Source organism: Momordica charantia (assembly GCF_013281855.1).
Source record: "Momordica charantia cultivar OHB3-1 chromosome 9 unlocalized genomic scaffold, Mcharantia_2.0 BLBB01000009.1, whole genome shotgun sequence".
Taxonomy (NCBI): domain Eukaryota; kingdom Viridiplantae; phylum Streptophyta; class Magnoliopsida; order Cucurbitales; family Cucurbitaceae; genus Momordica; species Momordica charantia.
The window spans coordinates 25,081,218-25,101,981 of record NW_028275167.1 but is presented as its reverse complement, the minus strand read 5'-3'; the positions used below and the strand labels follow the sequence as shown (position 1 = coordinate 25,101,981).

Genomic DNA, 20,764 nt, shown 5'->3' with positions numbered 1-20,764 from the left:
TATTTTGTAAAGATTATGTCCTTTTATTAAAAGACATAACTTTACATGAAAAGATTAGTCTATAAATACGTGGTTCTTCTCAGTTTTGTAAGACAGGAAAACTAATCCCTCAAAATTCTATTTTTTTCTTCTATATGAGTACTGTGAGTTTGTTGAGTCATGTGTGTGAAGTGCTGCATTCACAGGTTGGTATATTCGTCCTATCTTGAGGGACAATTATTCATGAAACCTTGAGCAGTGTAGAGGGAACAAAATTGTCTTAAGGAAACAACACTACGTTGGGTTCGGATTTTTAATTTTGTGTTTCCTTAAGTTTTCTAGGCATATTTCTCCAACATTCACAAGTTGCATCTGAATTAATCTTCACTAGACCCATTGGAAAATCATTAACAAACAATTCTCACACTCGAGTACACTTCTTTATATACAAGATCAATGAAATATTAGAAAGAAACGCTTTAATTGAGTGGTGGCAGTGACTCTCATCAATATGATCCATTTTTCATCTTTTCTTTATTTTTTTTATGGACTTTCAATTTTCAAGTGTCTAATTTTTTACCCTCTAACCTAAGTGGGCCTACCAGTAAAGCAACATGTACTTGATGAGGCGAGGGAGCGGTTTGGTTTCGTAGAACGCCCTCGCAACAGGAAGATGATGTTGTCATTGGAAAGGAAAAGCTTCTTTCTTTGTATAGTTCTCACTCCTCTCCATGACTGTAGTGTGATATTTTAAAAAATAAAATAAAATTGAGCGGCTTTTTTTGTTAATGACTTGTAAGTTTGTATATTAGTATAATTTCACTCTTATTTATTTCATGTTTTATACTTTTAACTATTTAATCAATATGTTGTCATTATTCAAGTTGCACATATTTATAAATTATATATTTTGTTCTTTTTAAGTATGTTAAAAACCACGTCAAAAAAAAACTTTTTAAAAAATATTAAACAAAATTTACCAAACACCATAATTTAACTAGTTAAATATCTTATTTTTATATAGTTAGACATTAATATTTGTTCACTTTGAAATTTGAATTTTGTACACTGCATTTATGATGTAATATTCAAAATTGTGAAAGGTAATAATTTACATATTTATTGAGAAAAATGATAGCCTCTTAATTTATTACACAAAATTTCTTACTAAAGAATTAAATTATGTTTTGTAATGTGCTAGTGGTCAAAATTCAGAATCGGCATGTGTACACACTAACTCAGTTCGAAGTCATCATAAGGTATAAAAAACGGACTCTCTGTATTCGTTGATCTGATCCATGTCGAGAATGATATTAGCCGACCAGAGGAATTTCACCTCAGGTCCGACCACCGACATGGGATCTGATAGTTGTAACTGTTGGTCGGAACGGCTCCAATGGTTTCGTCTCCCCTGTCTGCCTATAAAATGAACGCTCCACCCCATTGATGAGGTACGCAATTATGTCTGAGAACGACCTAGTACAGCTCAAGCTCACTCTAACTTGGACGTCGAAGTGTTTTGTTCCTTGGATAGGTTTTTTTGTCACCTGAGTTCGCACCTTGACAACTCGTCCCGATTAACACGTGACCGAACTTTGAAACTCGACAAAAAACTGCATCAATATAATGAAATCAAAGGTAGAAGGGACTTTAAAGAAACCAAAAAATATTCATTATATAAATTTGGTAGGTGATTTTGTAGATTGCAGGCTATGGATACCCAAGTACTTGGGCTGGGCCTCCCAAGCTACTCTATATAACAAAATAAATGTTTTTTTTTGGGCAACATGTTAAATTTAGCTTTAGTTCATTTTAGTCCATACTATCAAAATATTTATTTTGATTATTGTACTTACTTTGTTTTATTTTAGTTCATGTACGTTCAAAATTATTTGTTTTGGTTACTATACTTTTAAAGAGTGGCCATTTCCTCAATTTTATTTTTAATATCATTTTTTCTGTCACAATTTGAACACGACATTACATTTAATATATTTATTGAAATGTAAACATAATTTTATATTAAAGAGTTTCTGCTATTTAATATATTTATTGAAATGTAAACATAATTTTGTATTAAAGAGTTTCTGCTGTATGTATAATTTGTGTCAAAATTTTGCAAATAAAGACGAAAATGGTTATATTTTTAAAAATATAAGGACCAAAATGAACATTTTAAAATTACATTGGCTAAAATGAACTAAAGTTTTTTTTTTTTTTTTCATAAAAGCTAAAATGAACTAAAGTTTAAAGTATATAAACCAAAATGAACATTTTGAAAGTACAATTTACTAAAATAGTATTTTGACCTTAAATTTAAGAATAATGTTTAGGTTCTTACTAGTTAATAAATATCTCGTGCTTAACATCATTAAAAAGGTGAGAGCTAAAAGAGATAAGGCATAAAATAAGATATAGAAAAATATATATTTTTTTTAATAAATAGCTGTCATTTTTTAATGATGGTAAATAGGTAGTAACTAAATATTGTTCAAAATTTAATTTAAAAAGAAGTACAACATCATCTTTGAGTATCTTTAAAATACAACATTTGTGAAGCGGATGGAACAATTTTTTAAATTTTAGAGACTAAAAATATTTTTCATCTTAATGATATGTAATATTTACGTATATCAGAAATTAATGAAAGAATAACAATAATAATAGAAAAAAAGAAGCAAAAAAAGAGGGATGATATCATGCATCTGGTTACTAGTCCGAGAGTATTTCAATACAAAAAGGAAAAAAAAAGAAGAGTTTAGGCAACAAAATATACATAAATCAACTTTCTAATAAAAAATAGTGTTATTTTGGGATATTAGTAGATACAATTTATATTTTATTAGCTTAATATTTGTATTTCTTAATGTAGAAAAAAAAGTTCCATTGTTCTAAACATTATATTCCAATCCTAAATGCGAAATCGTACCTGGTAGCCAATCCTAAGTTTGTTAGCGGGCCTAATTTTCCAAACAAAATACTGGGGGTAGACTTTATAGCTTGATAGGGTCCATGGTGTTGAGTGAATACATTAAACATTATTCAAGTGTTATTAGTAAAATTTGTTGTGATAGTCGATAAAGAGAGAATAACCTATTTTATAGCATATTGCTTTGCTTGACATTTACTTAGCATAACTTTTTATATATATATATAGATTAAAGAAGATATAGCCAATGATATCAAGTACCACATTTAATACGAGTATACTCACTGTCCTACCCTTGAATCAGAAAAAAAAGAGGGTAGGTCCCGTTGCCTACTGCATCATACAGCTCTAAGTTTCTTAATGACTTATAATAATGGTCATATTACCAAAACAAAATTTAAACTTTGACATAATATACATTACCTACCTAATGTATCAATTGATCTCTAAAATAATAGATAAAAGTAAATTAATATAACACAATTTGAACAAGACAAGAATAACCAACAACCCTCCCAATCCCCACATCTTATGACGTTTTAATATAGTTTAAAATTAAAAAGAAGTTGGGAGTAGATAAATAATATAATTTATATTTCAATCATTATCTCTTAAAATAGCATAATTTGAACCACATGAACATGATTTAACACTTAAAAGACATATCATTCAAGTTTTAGAAGACTGGAAGTTGGAGGCTGCACTGAAAAAAGCACCATTCAAAACCATAAAAAGAGCGAAAAAAAAAAAAAAGAAGTCAAACTTAGTTTATTACATCAATTTCAAATCTTTATAATCCAAAAGAAGGTAAAAAAAATTGAGCTTTCCTTGCAAAGGTTAAAGGATTTACTTTGCTTGTGGAAACCTAGTAACCCATAAAAGATTATTAATTTCTTAATGAGTTTGTAGAATAAATTGAAGAGAAAGCATATTAATTAGGAGATGAGAGACTGTGTTTAACTTTAATTGCCGTGATTAGATTAGATGGTTAAAGCTTAATTACAATTACAAATAGCGTTGATCGATTACGCGAAAGCCACAGAGAAGAGAAAGAAGAGAACCCACCTGACGAACACTCCGTTTTACGTGTCCGTACCAGAGTCTTTATCGATGATGCTCACTCGGCAGTGATCGACTCCGATCTCTTCAACTTCTCCAATTTCTTTGTTTTTGTTTTCAGTGAATCAATGGCTTCCATCTCTACCAGCCCTCGCTCCGTTGAAGACATCTTCAAGGATTACAGCGCTCGACGCGCTGGCCTCGTTCGCGCCCTCACCTACGGTGATCTTTCTCACTCCCCACCCTAATTTCTTTGATGGGTTGTTGATGTTAATGCGTTTGAAGAATTGGGTTGGTTTTTGATCTGCCATTTGTTTCTTCTATTTGCAGACGTCGATGAGTTTTACTCGCTTTGCGATCCTGGTGAGTGTTGTTCTTCGTTCTTTCTGATTTTGGGCTTTCTCTACGGTTGACCTGAGAGCCGAGGGGAAGGGAATGGAATGATGACGTCGTTATGGAGTTTAGCTTTGAAGAATTTGGATTTTGATTAGTGTATATGGGTTATTGTTTTTCTTTTCCCATGTTTTTGATGAGCGTTGGGTGGTAATTACCCGGAATTAGGTGGAGAGCTTGCGGATTTATGCGACTTTTGACCTGACCTAATTTTGGGGTTCATGTATTTTCTGTTCTTCTCTCCCAGAGAAGGAGAACTTATGTTTGTACGGACACTCCAATGAGTCTTGGGAGGTTACACTGCCTGCCGAGGAAGTTCCATCCGAGCTCCCTGAGCCAGCGTTGGGGATCAATTTTGCAAGAGATGGGATGAAGCGCAGAGACTGGCTCTCCTTGGTGGCTGTGCACAGCGATTGTTGGTTACTTTCTGTGGCGTTTTACTTTGGTGCTCGACTCAACCGCAATGAGCGGTAAGTTATTTAACTACTTCAGGAGTTGGAAATTTACCGGATCTTTATTTCATGATGAAGCATTCAGGATATTTAGTTAACCACTCGTGGCATAAACAATCTCTTATTTATAATTATTGTAACTTTCACATTCTCCTGCATCGATACAATGTGTATAGAATTTCAAGCATTCCATTTAAGTGCATCTTCTTGGGTATGTATGCTGTCCCAAATTGTATGACGACTAAGGTCCATTTTACCTGAGCTTGACCTCTTATTCTGTCAAGGTATTACTATCAGTGGGAAAGTTCATATTCTTCTCTTCACTGTGATGAAATGTTTTTAATACTTGTTTGCATTATGCATTTATTTAAGATACGAAGTTAGAATAGTGAACTAAAACACCTAACTGTTACCAACATGCTAACATTTCCACTTCGCTTGGCTTCTTCTACCCCCGTCTCTGTGTGTGTATCTCTGTCTCTAACATTCATAACTGAAACTTTGTTTGGGAAGATAAGAAACATAAGCTATTTGAATGTGTATCTGGTACGGTCCTGGTGTTTGTGTTGACTTCATGATCACAGTCTACAAAATGCTCTTCAAGAGAGGCGGCTCTTCTATTTTCATGTAATTTTATTATGATTGGTAAGGATAGGATGATATGATTTTTGGGCTCATGAAGTCAATTTTGTAGCTTCCTTACTAAGTGATCCAGTAGGCTTGTGGCTAGTTATATAGGGCTCATGCACCCAAAATTATTGCTAGAGTTCTCTCAAAAAGGCTCAAAATGGTACATCGCATTCACTCTCCAAATAGCAGTCAACTTTTGTTGTTCACAGGCAAGCAAATTTTAATCTTTTAAAAACTGAATCTCTTTGAGAACGCATCCAACATCAAATCTGAAAATTTTGGCATCAACTGTGAAGCTTCTTTTCTGGATGCCGTTTTTTCTTTTATATATATTTTTCATAGATACTTAGCCTATAGTTTTAGATGTAAGCTTGCAAACTGGCCGTGGAGCTTCCATTAGATGGAAAGCACTTCTCTTGCACTTTTTGGGCTCCCATCGTTGAAAGAATAGAGTAGAAGCTTCACAGATGGAATGACTTATGTATATCAAAGGGTGGTCGTCTTACTCTTATTCAATCAACTTTTTCCAGCCTCTCCTAGTACTTTGTTTTTCCAAAGTGGTGGTAACTAAAGTCACTTGTAGGAATCTTTGGAAGACCATCTCCTCTACTTTTGATTCCTTTTCTTAATTTGCCATATTTTTGGTTGGGGATGCGGATGACTTGGTCGTTTGTTTTTGGGAAGATTGTTCATTAGGAGAGTCCCCCTTGTTTCTATTCCTTTTCTTCATTGAAATCACCCTTGACCTTATTTGAGCCGGGATACCGTGTCCCTTAACTTTGGCTTGGATTGCTTGCTTTTAGGCAGGAAGCTTATGACGTCTCCTCTTTGATTTCCTTTTTATTGGGGTTTTATTTTCGCCTTGGACCGAAGGATGTTCGTTTGTGGAGTCTCAATTCTTACAGCAATCAATCTTTGTTGAAGGTCGACAAATCCTTGATGCCTCACTTATTGCAAATGAGAGTATTGATGAATGGAAACAGAAAAGGAAGAGAGGGGTTGTGATAAAGCTAGACATTGAAAAAAGCATTTGACAAAGTGGATTGGATTAGAGGTTGTATCTCATCCACAAACTACTCTATTATCGTCAATGGGAGACCTAGGGGTAAAATCTTAGCCACTCGAGGGCTTAGACAAGGGGATCCCCTCTCACCCTTCCTTTCTATCATGGTAGTTGATTTCCTTAGTCGCCTTTTGACACAAGCTGCAGCCACAAATGTCATCAAAGGGGTTGAGCTGGGACAAGAATCCTTGCATATACATCATCTCCAATTTGCCGACGACACCATTCTCTTCTCCATTGATGACGATGATGCTATCCGAAATCTTTTCAACATCATAAAGGAGTTTGAAGATGCATCGGGGCTTAACATTAATCTGAACAAATATGAGATCATCGGTATCAATATGGACGAAAATCGATTGACAGATATTGCTATCAGCTTTGGATGCAAGATTGGTAAATGGCCAAACACTTACCTTGGTATTCCTCTAAATGCTAATCCTAATTCATTAACCTTTTGGGCCCCTGTTCTTGAGAAAATTGAAAGAAGACTACAATCATGGCAGCACTCCTATATCTCAAAAGGTGGTCGACACACCCTCTTGCAAGCCACCTTATCAAACCTCCCCATTTACTACCTCTCCCTATTTGCCATGCCTAACAAGGTTTCATTAGCAATTGAGAAACTGTTCAGAAACTACCTATGGAGGGGCAACACAGAGTTTTCGTCCATGCACCTTGTCAAATGGAAAAATCTCCTTCTGCCCATGGATCAAGGTGGACTTGGGCTTCATAGAATGCAAGACAAGAATCGAGCATTACTAGCAAAATGGATTTGGCGATTTCGGGAGGAAAAAACAGCTTTGTGGAGAAGAGTTATTGAGGCCAAATATGCTTCCGAATCATTTAATACCAAACCCAGTTCCAAATCAATCAAGCATGCTCGTGGCCCATGGAAGAACATTTATAAGCATCGGCATCTCATTTATGATCGTACTACTTCAGAAGTTAGAAATGGAGCTTCTACATCCTTTTGGTTTGATATATGGCTGCTCGGTTCCCCCTTGGCTACAATCTTTCCACAACTTCACTCTGTTTCCCTTAGAAAAAGGCATCTGTGAAGGGCATATGGAACAATGAGCTTGGATTTTGGGACTTGGGATTTAGGAGACATCTCAGAGACGGCGAAATTGATGAATGGGCTATTCTCTCCAACCAGCTTTCCCCTATATGCCTTTCTTTGGGAGACGACTCATGGACATGGCCACTAGACAGAAAGGGATTATTCTCCATCAAATCCCTTCTCACTGACATGGCCACAAAGGAACACCTCATCCCTTCTTCCCTGGCTAAAACTATATGGGGTGAAGTCTACCCTAAAAAGATTAAATTCTTCTTATGGGAACTTTCACACAAGGCCATCAACTCCCATGACCGTTTACAGCGAAAACTGCCCTTTTTCGCCATATCTCCCCATTGGTGCATCCTTTGTAAAAGAGATGGAGAAACACAACCTCACCTTTTCCTCACAGGCCCTCTATCAACAATGTTTTGGAATGAGATATTACTCGAATTCAATTGGAAAGTAGCTCTCCCATTTGATATCAAGGCGTTACTCTCATATGTTTTAGTGGGCCATCCATTCAAGAAAGAAAAGGCGATCCTCTGGAAACACATCATTCGAGCTTTCTTATGGACTTTTTGGAACGAAAGAAACCATAGACTCTTCACAGACAAAGAGCTCCCTTTCACTAGACTCTTTGACAATATCATTTTCTTGCCATGTCTTGGTGTAAAGCATCTAAAATATTTGCATCTTACAGTATGGTTTCTCTTTTGACCAATTGGAGAAGTTTCATGTAACTTCATTGGTATTTGGGATTTTTATCCCCTCTTTTGTAATTTCACTCATCAATGAAATTGTTTCTTATAAAAAAAAAAAAAATTCTTTAGGTGGGTTTTCTTTTCATCTAGGTCTTCTTTTTCTTCTTTTGTGGTTCTCCCCCATCCAAAGCCTTCTTTATTTTCTTTGTTATGGAAGGTGAGAGCTCCAAGAAGCTTAGATTCTCTGTTTAAAAGGTCATGCATGAGAAGAATAACACAATCAGTTCTATCTAGAGGATTCCTCCATTATTTTGGGTCTGCAGCGGTGTGTTTTGTGAACGTACTGAGTTTGAATCATGTACTTTGGAGTTGTGACATTGCTACCTTTACTGGGATGCTTTTTGTGGACATTTTGTGTTTCTTTGGGCCATTATTAGTTCTTGTTGTTCAATGTTTGGTCAGGCATTGTTCCCTCCTCTGTCTGAAGAAAAGGGAGAAGTGTTTCTTTTTTTTGTTTTTTGTTTGTTTTTTTTTTGTGAGAAATAATTTCATTGATGAATGAAATTACAAAAGTGAGCTCATGATAGGGGATTACATAAAGCTATTCCAGCTGAACAAAAGAGAGGAGAAGCTATAGTTGTGAAAGAGGGGTGAGCATTTACACCAAGATACAGCCAAGTATACCACATCTTCAAAAAATCTATCAAAAGTGAGGGTTTTTCCATGAAAGATATGCTGATTTCGCTCCCTCCAGGAGATCCACAAGAATGCCCTGTTAAGGGTCAACCATAAAAGCTTCTTCTCCTTCTTAAAGGGATGGCCCAGGAGAGTTGTTTCAAAAAGGAGAGGAGGATCATTTGGATGTGCAATCGACCAGCCAAAAGTTGTGAGAATCATGGCCCAAAATCGAGTGGGAAAGACACAAGAGACAAAAAGATGTTGTTGAGTTTCCAAGTTGTCCTTACAGATCGCACACCACTGTGGGGAGATAGCCAAGAAAGGGGATCTTCATTGTAACTTTTTGTGTTGATGGCCTTGTGACTGAGCTCCCAAATAAAGAACTTCGCTTTTTCGGGATAGGGGTCCCGCCAAATTGTATTGAACAGCAGGGGAGAGAGACTCTTAGGTTGTTGGAGGAGATCTTTCATGAGAGATTTGGTAGAAAATTTGCCTCCTGGTTCAAGGTTCCAAAGGAAGGACAAGGGAGAAGTGTTGTTGAGTACAACCTTTCTAGCTACTTTGGGGATCATCAGAGAGAAACACGAGGTTTTTTTTTTCTGGGCTGGAAATATCTTGGGGAGGTTAGTCTACGGTTATGTTCAATACCTCCATTTTGGTGTTGGTGACCAAAAAGTTTTGTATTTATCATTTGTTTCTTATTGTTAATGGTTGGCACCGTTTTGTACAGTTTTGTTTTGCCTATGTTTTTTTTTGTTGCCTGGTTGTATATATATATATATATATATATTTTTTTTTTTTTTAATTTATTAATTTTATGATATACATACCCACACCTTTGATTCTAGTAATCTATCCAGGATGAGATTCTTATACTGTTATACATATTTGACCATGTAAACTTCCCACTACTTGGGGGAATTTCAACCGATCTGAAGTCTGAGGAATTTCCACATGCTTATTGTGCTTCTTTCCCTGTTAGATTTCTCATGTGACCTTCAACCTGTGTAGAAATCACCTGCTAAACACCACCAATCATAGAAATAGATGAACGAACTTTTTAGTTCTCTCCCAAGTCTTTCTATCCCAGTAGTTGGGAGGGTGATACTTATTAGAAAGTGTGTCCTTTTCATCCCTATCTTGATTGATGAAAGACCAGCCACCTTTCAAGACTTCAATTACCTCGATTTTTCTCTGTCCTGAGGTATTATCAATCCCCTTGATGTTTTTGCAAGCTTCCACACAGCTGTCCAGCCAATATGAATAGAATTCCATAGAGATGGACATTTCAGTAATCTTTTATCTAAAGTTGCCATCTGATAAGTAGCATAAAAACCTTAAAATTTTTTTCTCAGCCGTTTTGATATGATCCCATCCCTCAACCACTTTTATATTCCAGTTTAACAGCTTCATAGGTCCTGGAGGGTCTGGGAAGCTATAATAAACTCCTCTGTCATAGTTAATGGTGTTACCATGTTCGTATTTTCTTTGAATTGTAATGACTGTTTTCTCCCACTCATTAGTTTTTCCCTCTCTGATGGAATAGGAGTCGATTTGGTTTCATAATTTCTAAAGGTAATCTACCAATTTCCAATCATTCCCCCTTTATCTTCTTCTAGATATTTTTTATTTTTTAAGTTAGAAACAACTTTTCATTGAGAGATGAAAAGATATAAATGTTTAAGGATACAACTTCCGAAAGGAGAAAAACAAAAACCAACTGCCAACCAAAGAATAAAGGCCAAAATAATGGCTCCCTAAAGAAAAAACCAAACTATAAAACCAGCCAAAATACTAACAAACTAACCAGGACCAGAGAAAAATCTAGCATAACAAAAACCTGACAACAGATCAGCAAACCAAAACCTCAAAAAAGAAGTGAAACTTAGTTAATAACATATTGCTCTCTTGGAAATAGAAGCTAAGCTTTGATTTTGTGCTTGATAGGAACAAGAGTAATGCCCAGTTGGTTGAAATTATCTGACAGATCTTGCTCTTCATGAAAATGATTAGGGACCTTTGAACATTTGTTAACTCACTCTTGCATTGAGCTGTCTTGGTAGATAACTGATAAACAAGAATTTTCTTTATCTTCAGCCTCATTGACTAGAGAAGATAAACCTTCGGACCACTACTCTTTCTTCTTCCTCATACAACTTTCCTATGTCACCACTCTGACATTTAAAAGAGGAATCCTCATATCACTATTTCTCCTCAGGCCTGCCACATGTGCAGCAACAGTGATGAGTCACAAGACCATATTCTCCTTAGGTTAATTTCTATTCCATTTTCTCATGAGTTCCATGGGTTGCTTATGAAAGGATATCAACACAGTATGACTTCCCTAGCTCCAAATGTTAGAGGGTTATGGTTAAATTACTAAAGGTTCACTTGGAAAAAATCATCCATGACTCTAGAAAGGTGAAGGAGAAAGGGAATTAAAGCGTTGATCATTGTTACCTTGATTCCACTGTCTTAGAAGCAAGCATTTCAGGGAACAACTTTGAGTGTGGATGTGCACGTGAGCTGGTTAACTGGTCCTTAAGATAAGGACTTAGATTAGGCTAAGTCTTGGGATTTTTTTTGTAATAGTATTAATTTGTTAGCTTCGTGGTGGTGTCATAGGAATACAAAATTCTTTTGTAATTACAGCCTCTCTATGATATTACTTGATTTAGGAGCTTTTCTTTGATAGTTTTGTGGAAATGGCCTTCTCGACCCTTGTCCTTAGGCTGTTTTTTTGTTCTTCCTTTAATGAATCGTTTCTTATCCAAAAAAGGAAAAAAAGGAAAGTCATTGTTATGGTTTTGAAGTAGGCAAGAGTTAAAGAAAGAACTAATACCCAAGTGAGGTAGGATTAAAATAGAAAAAGGGAAGAGGGGAAGGGTTAAAGCAATGTGAAAAAGAGGTTTCCATTTCAAAAAGAAATGCTTAATACTTCAAAAGTTTTTCTTGCCTGTTTGGAAATAAATTTCATGGATAAATGAAATATAGAAAAGGTCAAAGCCTACCGAAGGTATGGATTATTCGAAGGCTTATCAACTGATCATGATCATAGAAGTAGAATAGGTACATGAACGATTAGAGAGATGATATCATTTATCTTTATTTATCAACAAAAGGTACAATCTTGGAGAAGATCAGAGAGCCACCCCACCCTGATAAAGACCTACACCGTCTAGATACTTAACATAGTTACATTCCTTATAACTGACCCATGACTTCTCCACTCATACGTCACATCACTTTGATCCAAGGATGGAACCCAGCAAAATAACAATCTAAGCTCCTCCCCCCTACCACACTTATGATTTACACTTATTATTGTCAGGCCTATGAAGAGAGAAGCCCAAGAAGAAAATCCAGAAAAAGGTAAAGGTCCCAAGCTTCTTTCTTAGAAGAATCTAAAACCTATGAAAATTTTCTGTCTCCTTCCAAACTAGACCTCCTTACAAAAATGCCATTAACCTACAAAACACTTCTCTTGTCTTTGAACATCTAACGACATAACGGTTGCAAGGTGAGGTCCTTAAAGTTATATGGCATGACGAACCTCAATCTAAGAAGGGAAGAGGCTTCCACCATAACCGTCGTGTGAACTGGCACTATGAAAATAAATGAGAGGGGCTGACTTTTCTTCCACCCTACAGAACACACACCCATTGGAAATAAAGAAAGGAAGACTGTCTTCTTTGAATGACATTGATTGTTTAATATCTTGGAGGAACACCTGCCATAATAAATCCTTTTCCAGGGAGCTTAAATCTTCAAATCGTGTTCTCTCATTATTTGGATTGACCACTGCCCTTCCGATTGACCCCCCACTGTTTTTGGAAGCCACCCTTGTGGGACATCCATTCAAATGGGAAAAACAACTTCTCTGAAAACATCTTATTAGAGCCTTCCTTTGGCAATCATGGAGGGAAAGGAATCAACGCATCTTCAATGGAAAGAGAAATCTTTCGATCGGTTTTTTGAAGCTATAGTCTTTTTGGTTATACCTGGGTATAAATGCTCTCCTCTCTTTCACAACTATTTATTTATTTATTTATTTATTTTTTTTTTTTGTGATATGAAACAAATATTTCATTATGGCATGAAATATACAAAAGGCCACAAAGGCAATTACAAGAAAGCCTTCCAACTTGTAATAAGGGCATTAAGAGAATAGCTATTGAAAGGGGAATAGAAACATTTACACCAACCAAGAGCTAGAATAGTAACTCTATAAAAAAAGATGTCAAAAGGAAGGGCTTTTTCATTAAAGATCCTATTGTTCCTCTCCAACCATAAACTCCAAAGGAAGGCCCGAACAAACTGAATCCATAGAGTTACCCTTTCCTTCTTAAAGGATGTCCCGCCAATAGTTGATCATGGAAGGTAAAAGGTTTGTTGTGTAGAGCTGTCTTCCACCCAAAAGTAGTAAAGAGATGATTCCGAAATTGAGCGTATGCACAATGGATGAAAAGGTGTCCTTGAGTGTCTGGGGCCCCGTAACAAAAATGACAGCAATTGGGGGGGGGGGGGAGGGCAATATGTGGGAGCTTTCTCTGCACCCTGTCATGTGTGTTTATCGCCGATGACTAAGCTCCCAGCAGAAGAATTTAACTTCCCTAGGGAATTTCCCTTGCCAGATGCGAGGAAAAAGGGTGAGGCTGATTGAGAGCCATTAGTGGTGAGGGTTCGTATGCCAATTTGGTGGAGAATGATCTATTTGCTTCCAGGGGCCAAATCTATATGGTGGAGAATGATCTATTTGCTTCTAGGGTCCAAAATCCATAGGTCTTCAAGGGAGGTGGGGGTAATCTCATTTAGGATGTAGGAGAGGCGCAACCAATCTGTAATCTCCTCATCCTTGAGGTATCTCCGAAAGCTATGATCCTAGGAGGAAGTAGTTTTCGACCATAAGTCCGAAACTGTGGCCTCTTTGTTTGTCGTTATGGCAAATAGGTTTGGGAAGAGGCTGCCCATAGTTCCTTGAGTGTGCCACCTATCACACCAGTGATTTGACTATTTTCCCCCACTCTTCTGATTGCAAAATTCTTACAATGCTGATTTGTTGAATGATTCCAGTCCATGACCCCTTTATATGTGTTAAAACGAATGGTTGGCCAAGTATCCGAGAGGGAACTAGTGTATTTGGTCAAGATGAGCTTCCTCCACAGCTGTTTAGGCTCGATAATGTATCTCCAAATCTATTTGGATAGTAAGGCTTGGTTCTTGTGTTTGATGTTCCCTGCACCGAGACCTCCTTCATTTGTTGGGAGTCGGGTGCAGATCCAATTGATGAGGTGTGGCTTGTCACTTGAACTTCGTCACCCCTCCACCCCACACCCCCCCCCCCCCCCCCCCCCCCCCCCCCCCCCCCCCCAAAGGAAATCTCTAAAAATTTTGCTTATTTGCTGAGTGGCTTTTCTAGAAATTTTGAAGAGGGAGAGGTAGTAGATTGGTAAGCTTGTGAGGACTGATTGGAGGATGGTGAGTCTCTCCCCTTTAGAGATGAAGACTCTCTTTCACAACTATAGTGTTTCTAACTCTATTATACAGTTGGAAAAGCTTCTTGTAATCCCTCTTATGGGCTACGTTTGTAATCTCTCTTATGGCCACTTTTGCAATTTCATACATCAATGAAATTTTTTATTTTTTTTTAAAAAGGAGAAGCATGAATGACTTCCAGCATACTATTAAAAACTGCCCACTATATTTCTCTATCCAACAAACTTAAGCATAAACTTTTAAGTAGGTCTGGGTTTCAAGCTACCTGGAAAGGCTGCGGATCGTCTTAGTAAAATCTTCAGAGATTTCCCGTGGGAGGGATCAAACCCAAATGGCAAGCCCCATCTTATCAACTGGACCCGCACCCAACTACCGCTACACGAAGGAGGCCTTGGCGTTGGTAACATCAACCAAAGGAACCGAGCTTTATTATCTAAATGGATTTGGAGATTCATTTCGAAGCCAAACCACCTATGGAGGAGACTCATTGCGGCCAAATACAATGGCTCACCCTCGGTTACTTGGCCATCCAATCGCAGAAATTATTTTAAGGGGCCATGGAATGGAATTTCTAAGCAAATTAGCATTGTCAGGACATATGCCATTTGCAAAGTGGGTGAAAGAAGCGCTCTCAGTTTCTGGAATGATACATGGCTCTCACAAGGGACTCTGGACAGGCCTATCCCAATCTCTATGCTATTTCGACCAACAAAGAAGCCACTATTTCCGAGCTTTGGTAACACTCCACAGCCTCCTGGGATTACAACTTCCGCAGACCACTAAAAGATGATGAGCTCTCTGATTGGTTGGCACTCTCCCATATACTAGACTCAACCACACCCACCTCCCTTAATGACCAACGGACATGGCCTTTGGAAACCACCAGATCTATGTACAGAGTGCTATCTACCACTCCCTCCCAACCCACCCCCACACTGTTCCATAGCATCTGGAAAGGTTTCTGTCCAAAGAAAGTGAAGTTTTTTGGTGGGAGCTCGCGCGATAAACACACATGACAGGATTCGAAGGAAACTTCCCCACATTGTTCTCTCCCCAAATTGTTGCCATCTCTGTTTAGAGGCATCCGAAGACAAGGGCCATCTTTTCATTACTTTTTTTTTTGCTGCTCGTTTTTGGGACATTATCCTCACTGCTAAAACTGCTCTGCACATTCACCCTGTCATTTTCCTTGACTGCCTACTGTTTGGACTCCCTTTTAAAAAGGAAAAATGCTACACTGTGGGTTCAATTTATAAGGGCATTCTTTTGGAGTCTTTGGTTGGAGAGGAACCATAGGATCTTTAATGACAAAGTTCTTCCCTTTGAGATCTTTTTTGACAGAGTTACTCTCTTAGCTCTTGGATGGTGTAAATGTTTCTACCCACCTTTTAATAGCTACTCTCTAAACAATCTTATTACAAGTTGGAAGACTTTCTTGTAATTGCCCATGTGGCCTTTTGTATATTTCATACTACCAATGAAATATTTGTTTCCTTCCAAACAAAAAAAGGAAACAGTATTTTGATGTTCTATAATACTTGTGTTTAATATAAAATTTTCTAAATGTCCATCAATGTCTTATCCACTTTACCTTTTGTCAAAGCTTCAAAAAACTTAAAATTTGCTCTATGTTGACTTTCTACTAGTTGCCTGCCAATTCCTGGGCTAGTAATGGTATTTCCTTCGCCAACATATTATGCAAGGAAGCCTCTCCTGAAGTTTGTATTTATTTAAATTATTATTTTTTTCTTTGGTGGACAACTGCTATTCTGAAAGTCTTAATTACGGTTAACTTTAGGAGCATCTTTCGTTTAGTGGTTTTGGATATTAAGTATAGCATTCGACCAGAGCCCTTTTTATAATTTTGTATTTCCATCATGTGTTGTTGTTTTTATTATCCTGATTAAGTTTAATTATCCTTTATTTTCTGAGTGGTTGTATTGAGCTTCTGTTAAAAGTAAGGGGTGAAAAGCTGTAAGTCAACAGAAAACTTTTGTTTGTTGGAGAATTCATTTTTTGTGATGTCCGTGGTTTGCATTCTCTTATTAATCTTCTAAGTAGAATTTATCAACTTCTTTTTGAGTTTTGATTTGCATTTCTTGTATAATTTCTTTCCTATGGACGTTGGCCCCTAAATGGTTTTGCTATATGTAATTCCATGCATATGTCTGTATGGATGAATGAATATGAAACATTTCATTGAATACTGAAATATATAAAGGGGAAGGTACCTCTCTTGCTGAATGAATTACATAAAAATCCAAGATGAGAGGACAATATTATGTTTTTAGTATGTAAACATTTACGTTTCAAAAGATTTTCCTTATGAAGCCAGATAAATATTTTGTTCCAAGTCCTTTCTAAGTAAATAGCGTTGTACTACTTTGCCTAGAACTACATTTATGCTTCATCAACGGTTTAGACAAGATGTAGAATTAATGCTCTCACCTGAGGTAAATAGCACATTGTTTCTATCAGGGAAGGTGAATCTCCAATCCTTTTCACCTATATTACTAATAATAGGCGTGAATCTATAGGATACGATATGATGAGATTAGTTATGTAAATAAGGAAGGGGGAAATAGGTGTGGACGCAGGTGGGCTGTTTACTAAGTGATATAAGTAGGAGTTTCGTGAGGCATGGTTCATCCGTTCTGTAATTCCGTTGGGAGTTGAATAGGGGAAATAGAGGACTGAGGGAAGGTAAGGGAAGAGTTGAGTGTTTTGGGAGACTAGATCTCTGCATTTGACGACATTTTTGATTTTTCTTTCTGTAATAGAATTTGGTATTTGATGCAACGGTTCTATCAGTTCCAATTTTCAAACCCACTCGTGGGTACGAGGGAAGGTTCATTTTTTCTTTTAGCTCAAGCTCATTTAAGTGCATGGTTTTTTTTTGCCCTTTTTGGCAATTCTATATTATAGTAGGAGTTGGCAGCAGTATTTGAACTCATTCTGCGGAACATTGTGCTCTCCCTCATTGCTGCGACTGTACCCATTTCATTCAAAATTTAACAAAATAATTCTAATCTTTGGTACTCTTTATATTTGTCGGTAAAGTGTTATTTTATTGAATTAACAAATAAAAATAACCTGATTTGTCTATAAATTAGTGTAGAGCCTCTTCTATCATTTCAGGCATTACCATAGGTCTAAATGATGTTTTAGCGCAAGAGAACTTGAACTTTATTGTTACTTTCTTGCCATCCATGTGACTAGGAACAATTGCTTTAATCTAATAGTTCTTAACTTGTACTCTCGTCTTTCTACAGGAAGCGACTATTTAGCCTGATAAATGATCTACCCACTCTATTTGAAGTTGCGTCTGGAAGGAAAGCTGTTAAAGACAAACCCAGCATGGATAGTGGAAGTAAATCCAGAAACAGCACAAAGGTGAAGTGGTCTAGCTTTTCTGACTTCTATCCTCTTCATTGGAGACGACTTTGCAATTTTTGTTCCTTTTTTCCCCTTGACCGAGAACTTTAGGATAGCAACCAATTTTATCTTTACAGAGGTCAATCGATGGATCAATCCGAAGCAGCAATCTGAAGTTACTTGATGAGAGTTATGGAGAGGACGAGGATGAGCACGGTGATACTCTCTGTGGGAGCTGTGGAGGGAACTACAACGCAGATGAGTTTTGGATTGGATGTGACATCTGTGAGAGGTGGTTCCACGGAAAATGTGTGAGGATAACACCTGCCAAGGCAGAAAACATCAAGCAGTACAAATGCCCCTCTTGCAGCACAAAGCGCGGAAGACCGTAGCATGCCAGAACACCGTAATGTAAAGCATTTTGTGGGAGTTAACCTTTATGTGTTGGGCAAACTCTTGTGGTAAAGACCAAAAGAAGTGAAGGAAGGTACATGTTAGGGATTTTTTACTTTTGGGGGGTTATAGGAAACTCTAACGGATAATTAAGCATGAGTTGAAGCTAGTTTTCTTTTCGCCTTTTATTCATACATGTTCGTCGTATAGCTCAGTGTCTAAGGATTGATCTCGTCTTCCTTATAATGATATGAAAATGATCCTTCATGCTAAGGCTTTACTTGTGGGGGGCTTTGGGGCATCATTATTATGAAGTTACTCTTTCCTATTTAGCTGAAAAGTGAGCATGTGTTGATTGAACCCTTCTGTCTGATCTCCTGAGCTTTGACTTGATTACAGAATCTCTAGCTGTGCTTAGATAGATGCTAATCGCGCATGCTTCCATACAAGAGCGATAATATTCGCTCCGACTCTGATCGCATTGCTTATCTTAAATTCTTACATGCTTGATCTCCGTGTTCGAGTTAGTTGTCGAGAATGGGACACAAACTCTGGTCCTCATATTCGCTCCACAACCTTGGACATGGACTGTGAGATTGCTTACGAAATTTTCTAGTTCTTCTTCCTCTTGAATGGCCTAAGGATCTCACATTTCTCCTTCTACCTCTTCCTTGGAACTGCACTTTCCTTTACCTAACAAGTTTGATATGGGATTGGCCTACATCCATTAACTCCAAACTTAGTATTATAAGTATAGCATTTAATTCTCACCCAGGCCCTAACTAGTTAGTTTAGTATTGAATTCATTCAGATGTGTAGAAAAAGAGATCATTTAAATTGTCTTCAAGTTGAATTTTGTAGTGATGTAGTGTTTTTGAAACAAAGGGTGAAAAGTTCATTAATCACTAGGCTAAAATATTGGCCAAACCTAATTATGGCCAATCTTGCAAGTCAAATGAATAGCTAGATTAGTGTCTCTCTAACATGCGAACAACATCGAAGAAGTAAAGAAAGTCGCATAGGACATAATATTCCATGCGATCGTGTCGAGTTGCATCAAAATCTTAACATCTTCCTTCAATAACTACTACTAAAGTAGTTCTTATTATACATGTACAAACAATTTCTTATGCCTATTAAACTCGTTTTTATATCAATCTAATTTTGAGTCTTTTTTATACACAACCTAAGAATCAAATTGGGTAATTCAAATATAAGCATGTAGACATGCCTAATGTATAATGGGGCTTCCTCAACGAAAACCCAAATATATAATTGGGTATGCCTCAATAATTCGAATCAACCACACACAAGTTAGGATCGAGAAATTTGTTCTCATATGCTTAATTATGTTGGTGTAAGGGGGAAATTTAAAACCAATCAACAAAATAATACCGACATGGCATGTTGTCTGCTCATTAATCTATCACGTTCTGTCACATCACGTAATCTCAGTGAAAAAAACGATCAAATAGAAGATAAAAGACCAAATAGAAGCGCAAAGGTGGCGATGAAAAGTAGTTAAAAGTGAAGTTGATTGAAGCAATAATTTATGTGTTTGAATAGTTCTCCCTCTCATTCTCAATCATGGAGTTGCACATGACTAAGCACCAACTTATTGTATTGTTTTAAGTGGACAACAAAAGGCCTTGAATTTGATGAGGAAACATGGTTTTGCTTTGTAGGCCATTGGCCTTTGTTTTGTGGGTCACCCACAAATTCCCAATTGGTTCATCAATTTCAGCACCAAACACACATGGATGCTTCACAATAATGGAGTCTCTCTCCTAGATTTGAGACACCGTCTCTTCCACTCACAAGGATCAGTCTTCTCAACTAATGTCTTTTTTTTTTCTTTTTGAAATGACATTATAATTTGGTAATGGCTTGTACCATAATATTGAATTTTTATTTTGGACTACTCTCAAATGAAATTCAAATGTGGGATGAATTAGAAAACGAACAGGTCCCATTTGATTATCATTCCATTTTTTGTTTTTAATACATGTGGTCGTTGGGATTCAGACTTACCATTTTTTAGTTAGAGATAAAGTACCTTAATCAGTTGAACTGATATTTCCATATGAATTTATTCATAATTAATGTTGAAAATTCAGTTTTCCTATTCTTTTGATATTCCTATTAAGCTTTCATTAAAACTAAACATTACATACTTGTTTGATAACTTTAAAGTTTTTTATTTTTTAAAATTATTTTTGCTTCCTCATAATTATTTGGCGCGATCTTAAGTACATTTTATATATAGATAAACTTAAACCTGATTATATGCAATTTAGGTTTCAGATTATGTTTATTATTTTCAGATTTACTGAATCAAATTGGTGGATTAAGTGAATATCTATTTGCATATTTGTTTTTGAAAACTGTTTTCAGATTTTCTAATTCAAATGATACAATAAAAACTTTGATAAATATACTATTTCATGTTTTAAACTTATTTCATTTTGTTAAAATTAGAACAGGTAAAATATAATATATTACAAATTATATAATATTGTAAAATAATAATTCTACAAAATTTATAACATATAT

The 20,764-nt window shown here is 36.6% G+C and overlaps 1 protein-coding gene across 1 annotated transcript; it reads left to right on the top strand.

Moving 5' to 3' along the window:
• The first annotated feature begins 3,916 nt into the window (after positions 1–3,916).
• LOC111023751 (PHD finger protein ALFIN-LIKE 2) lies at positions 3,917–18,484 on the top strand. The gene is made up of 5 exons (XM_022301231.2): positions 3,917–4,189; positions 4,298–4,330; positions 4,608–4,830; positions 17,716–17,836; positions 17,956–18,484. Exons 1-5 carry the CDS (start codon positions 4,096–4,098, stop codon positions 18,208–18,210), a joined length of 726 nt encoding a protein of 241 aa, XP_022156923.1. The 5' UTR covers positions 3,917–4,095; the 3' UTR covers positions 18,211–18,484.
• Positions 18,485–20,764: the final 2,280 nt, after the last annotated feature.

Coding starts and splice junctions, on each gene's coding strand:
- LOC111023751 (XM_022301231.2), top strand. CDS start 4,096: ATGGCTTCCATCTCTACCAGCCCTCGCTCCGTTGAAGACATCTTCAAG. Junction 4,190..4,297: donor CGTTCGCGCCCTCACCTACG/GTGATCTTTCTC, acceptor TTCTATTTGCAG/ACGTCGATGAGTTTTACTCG. Junction 4,331..4,607: donor TTACTCGCTTTGCGATCCTG/GTGAGTGTTGTT, acceptor CTTCTCTCCCAG/AGAAGGAGAACTTATGTTTG.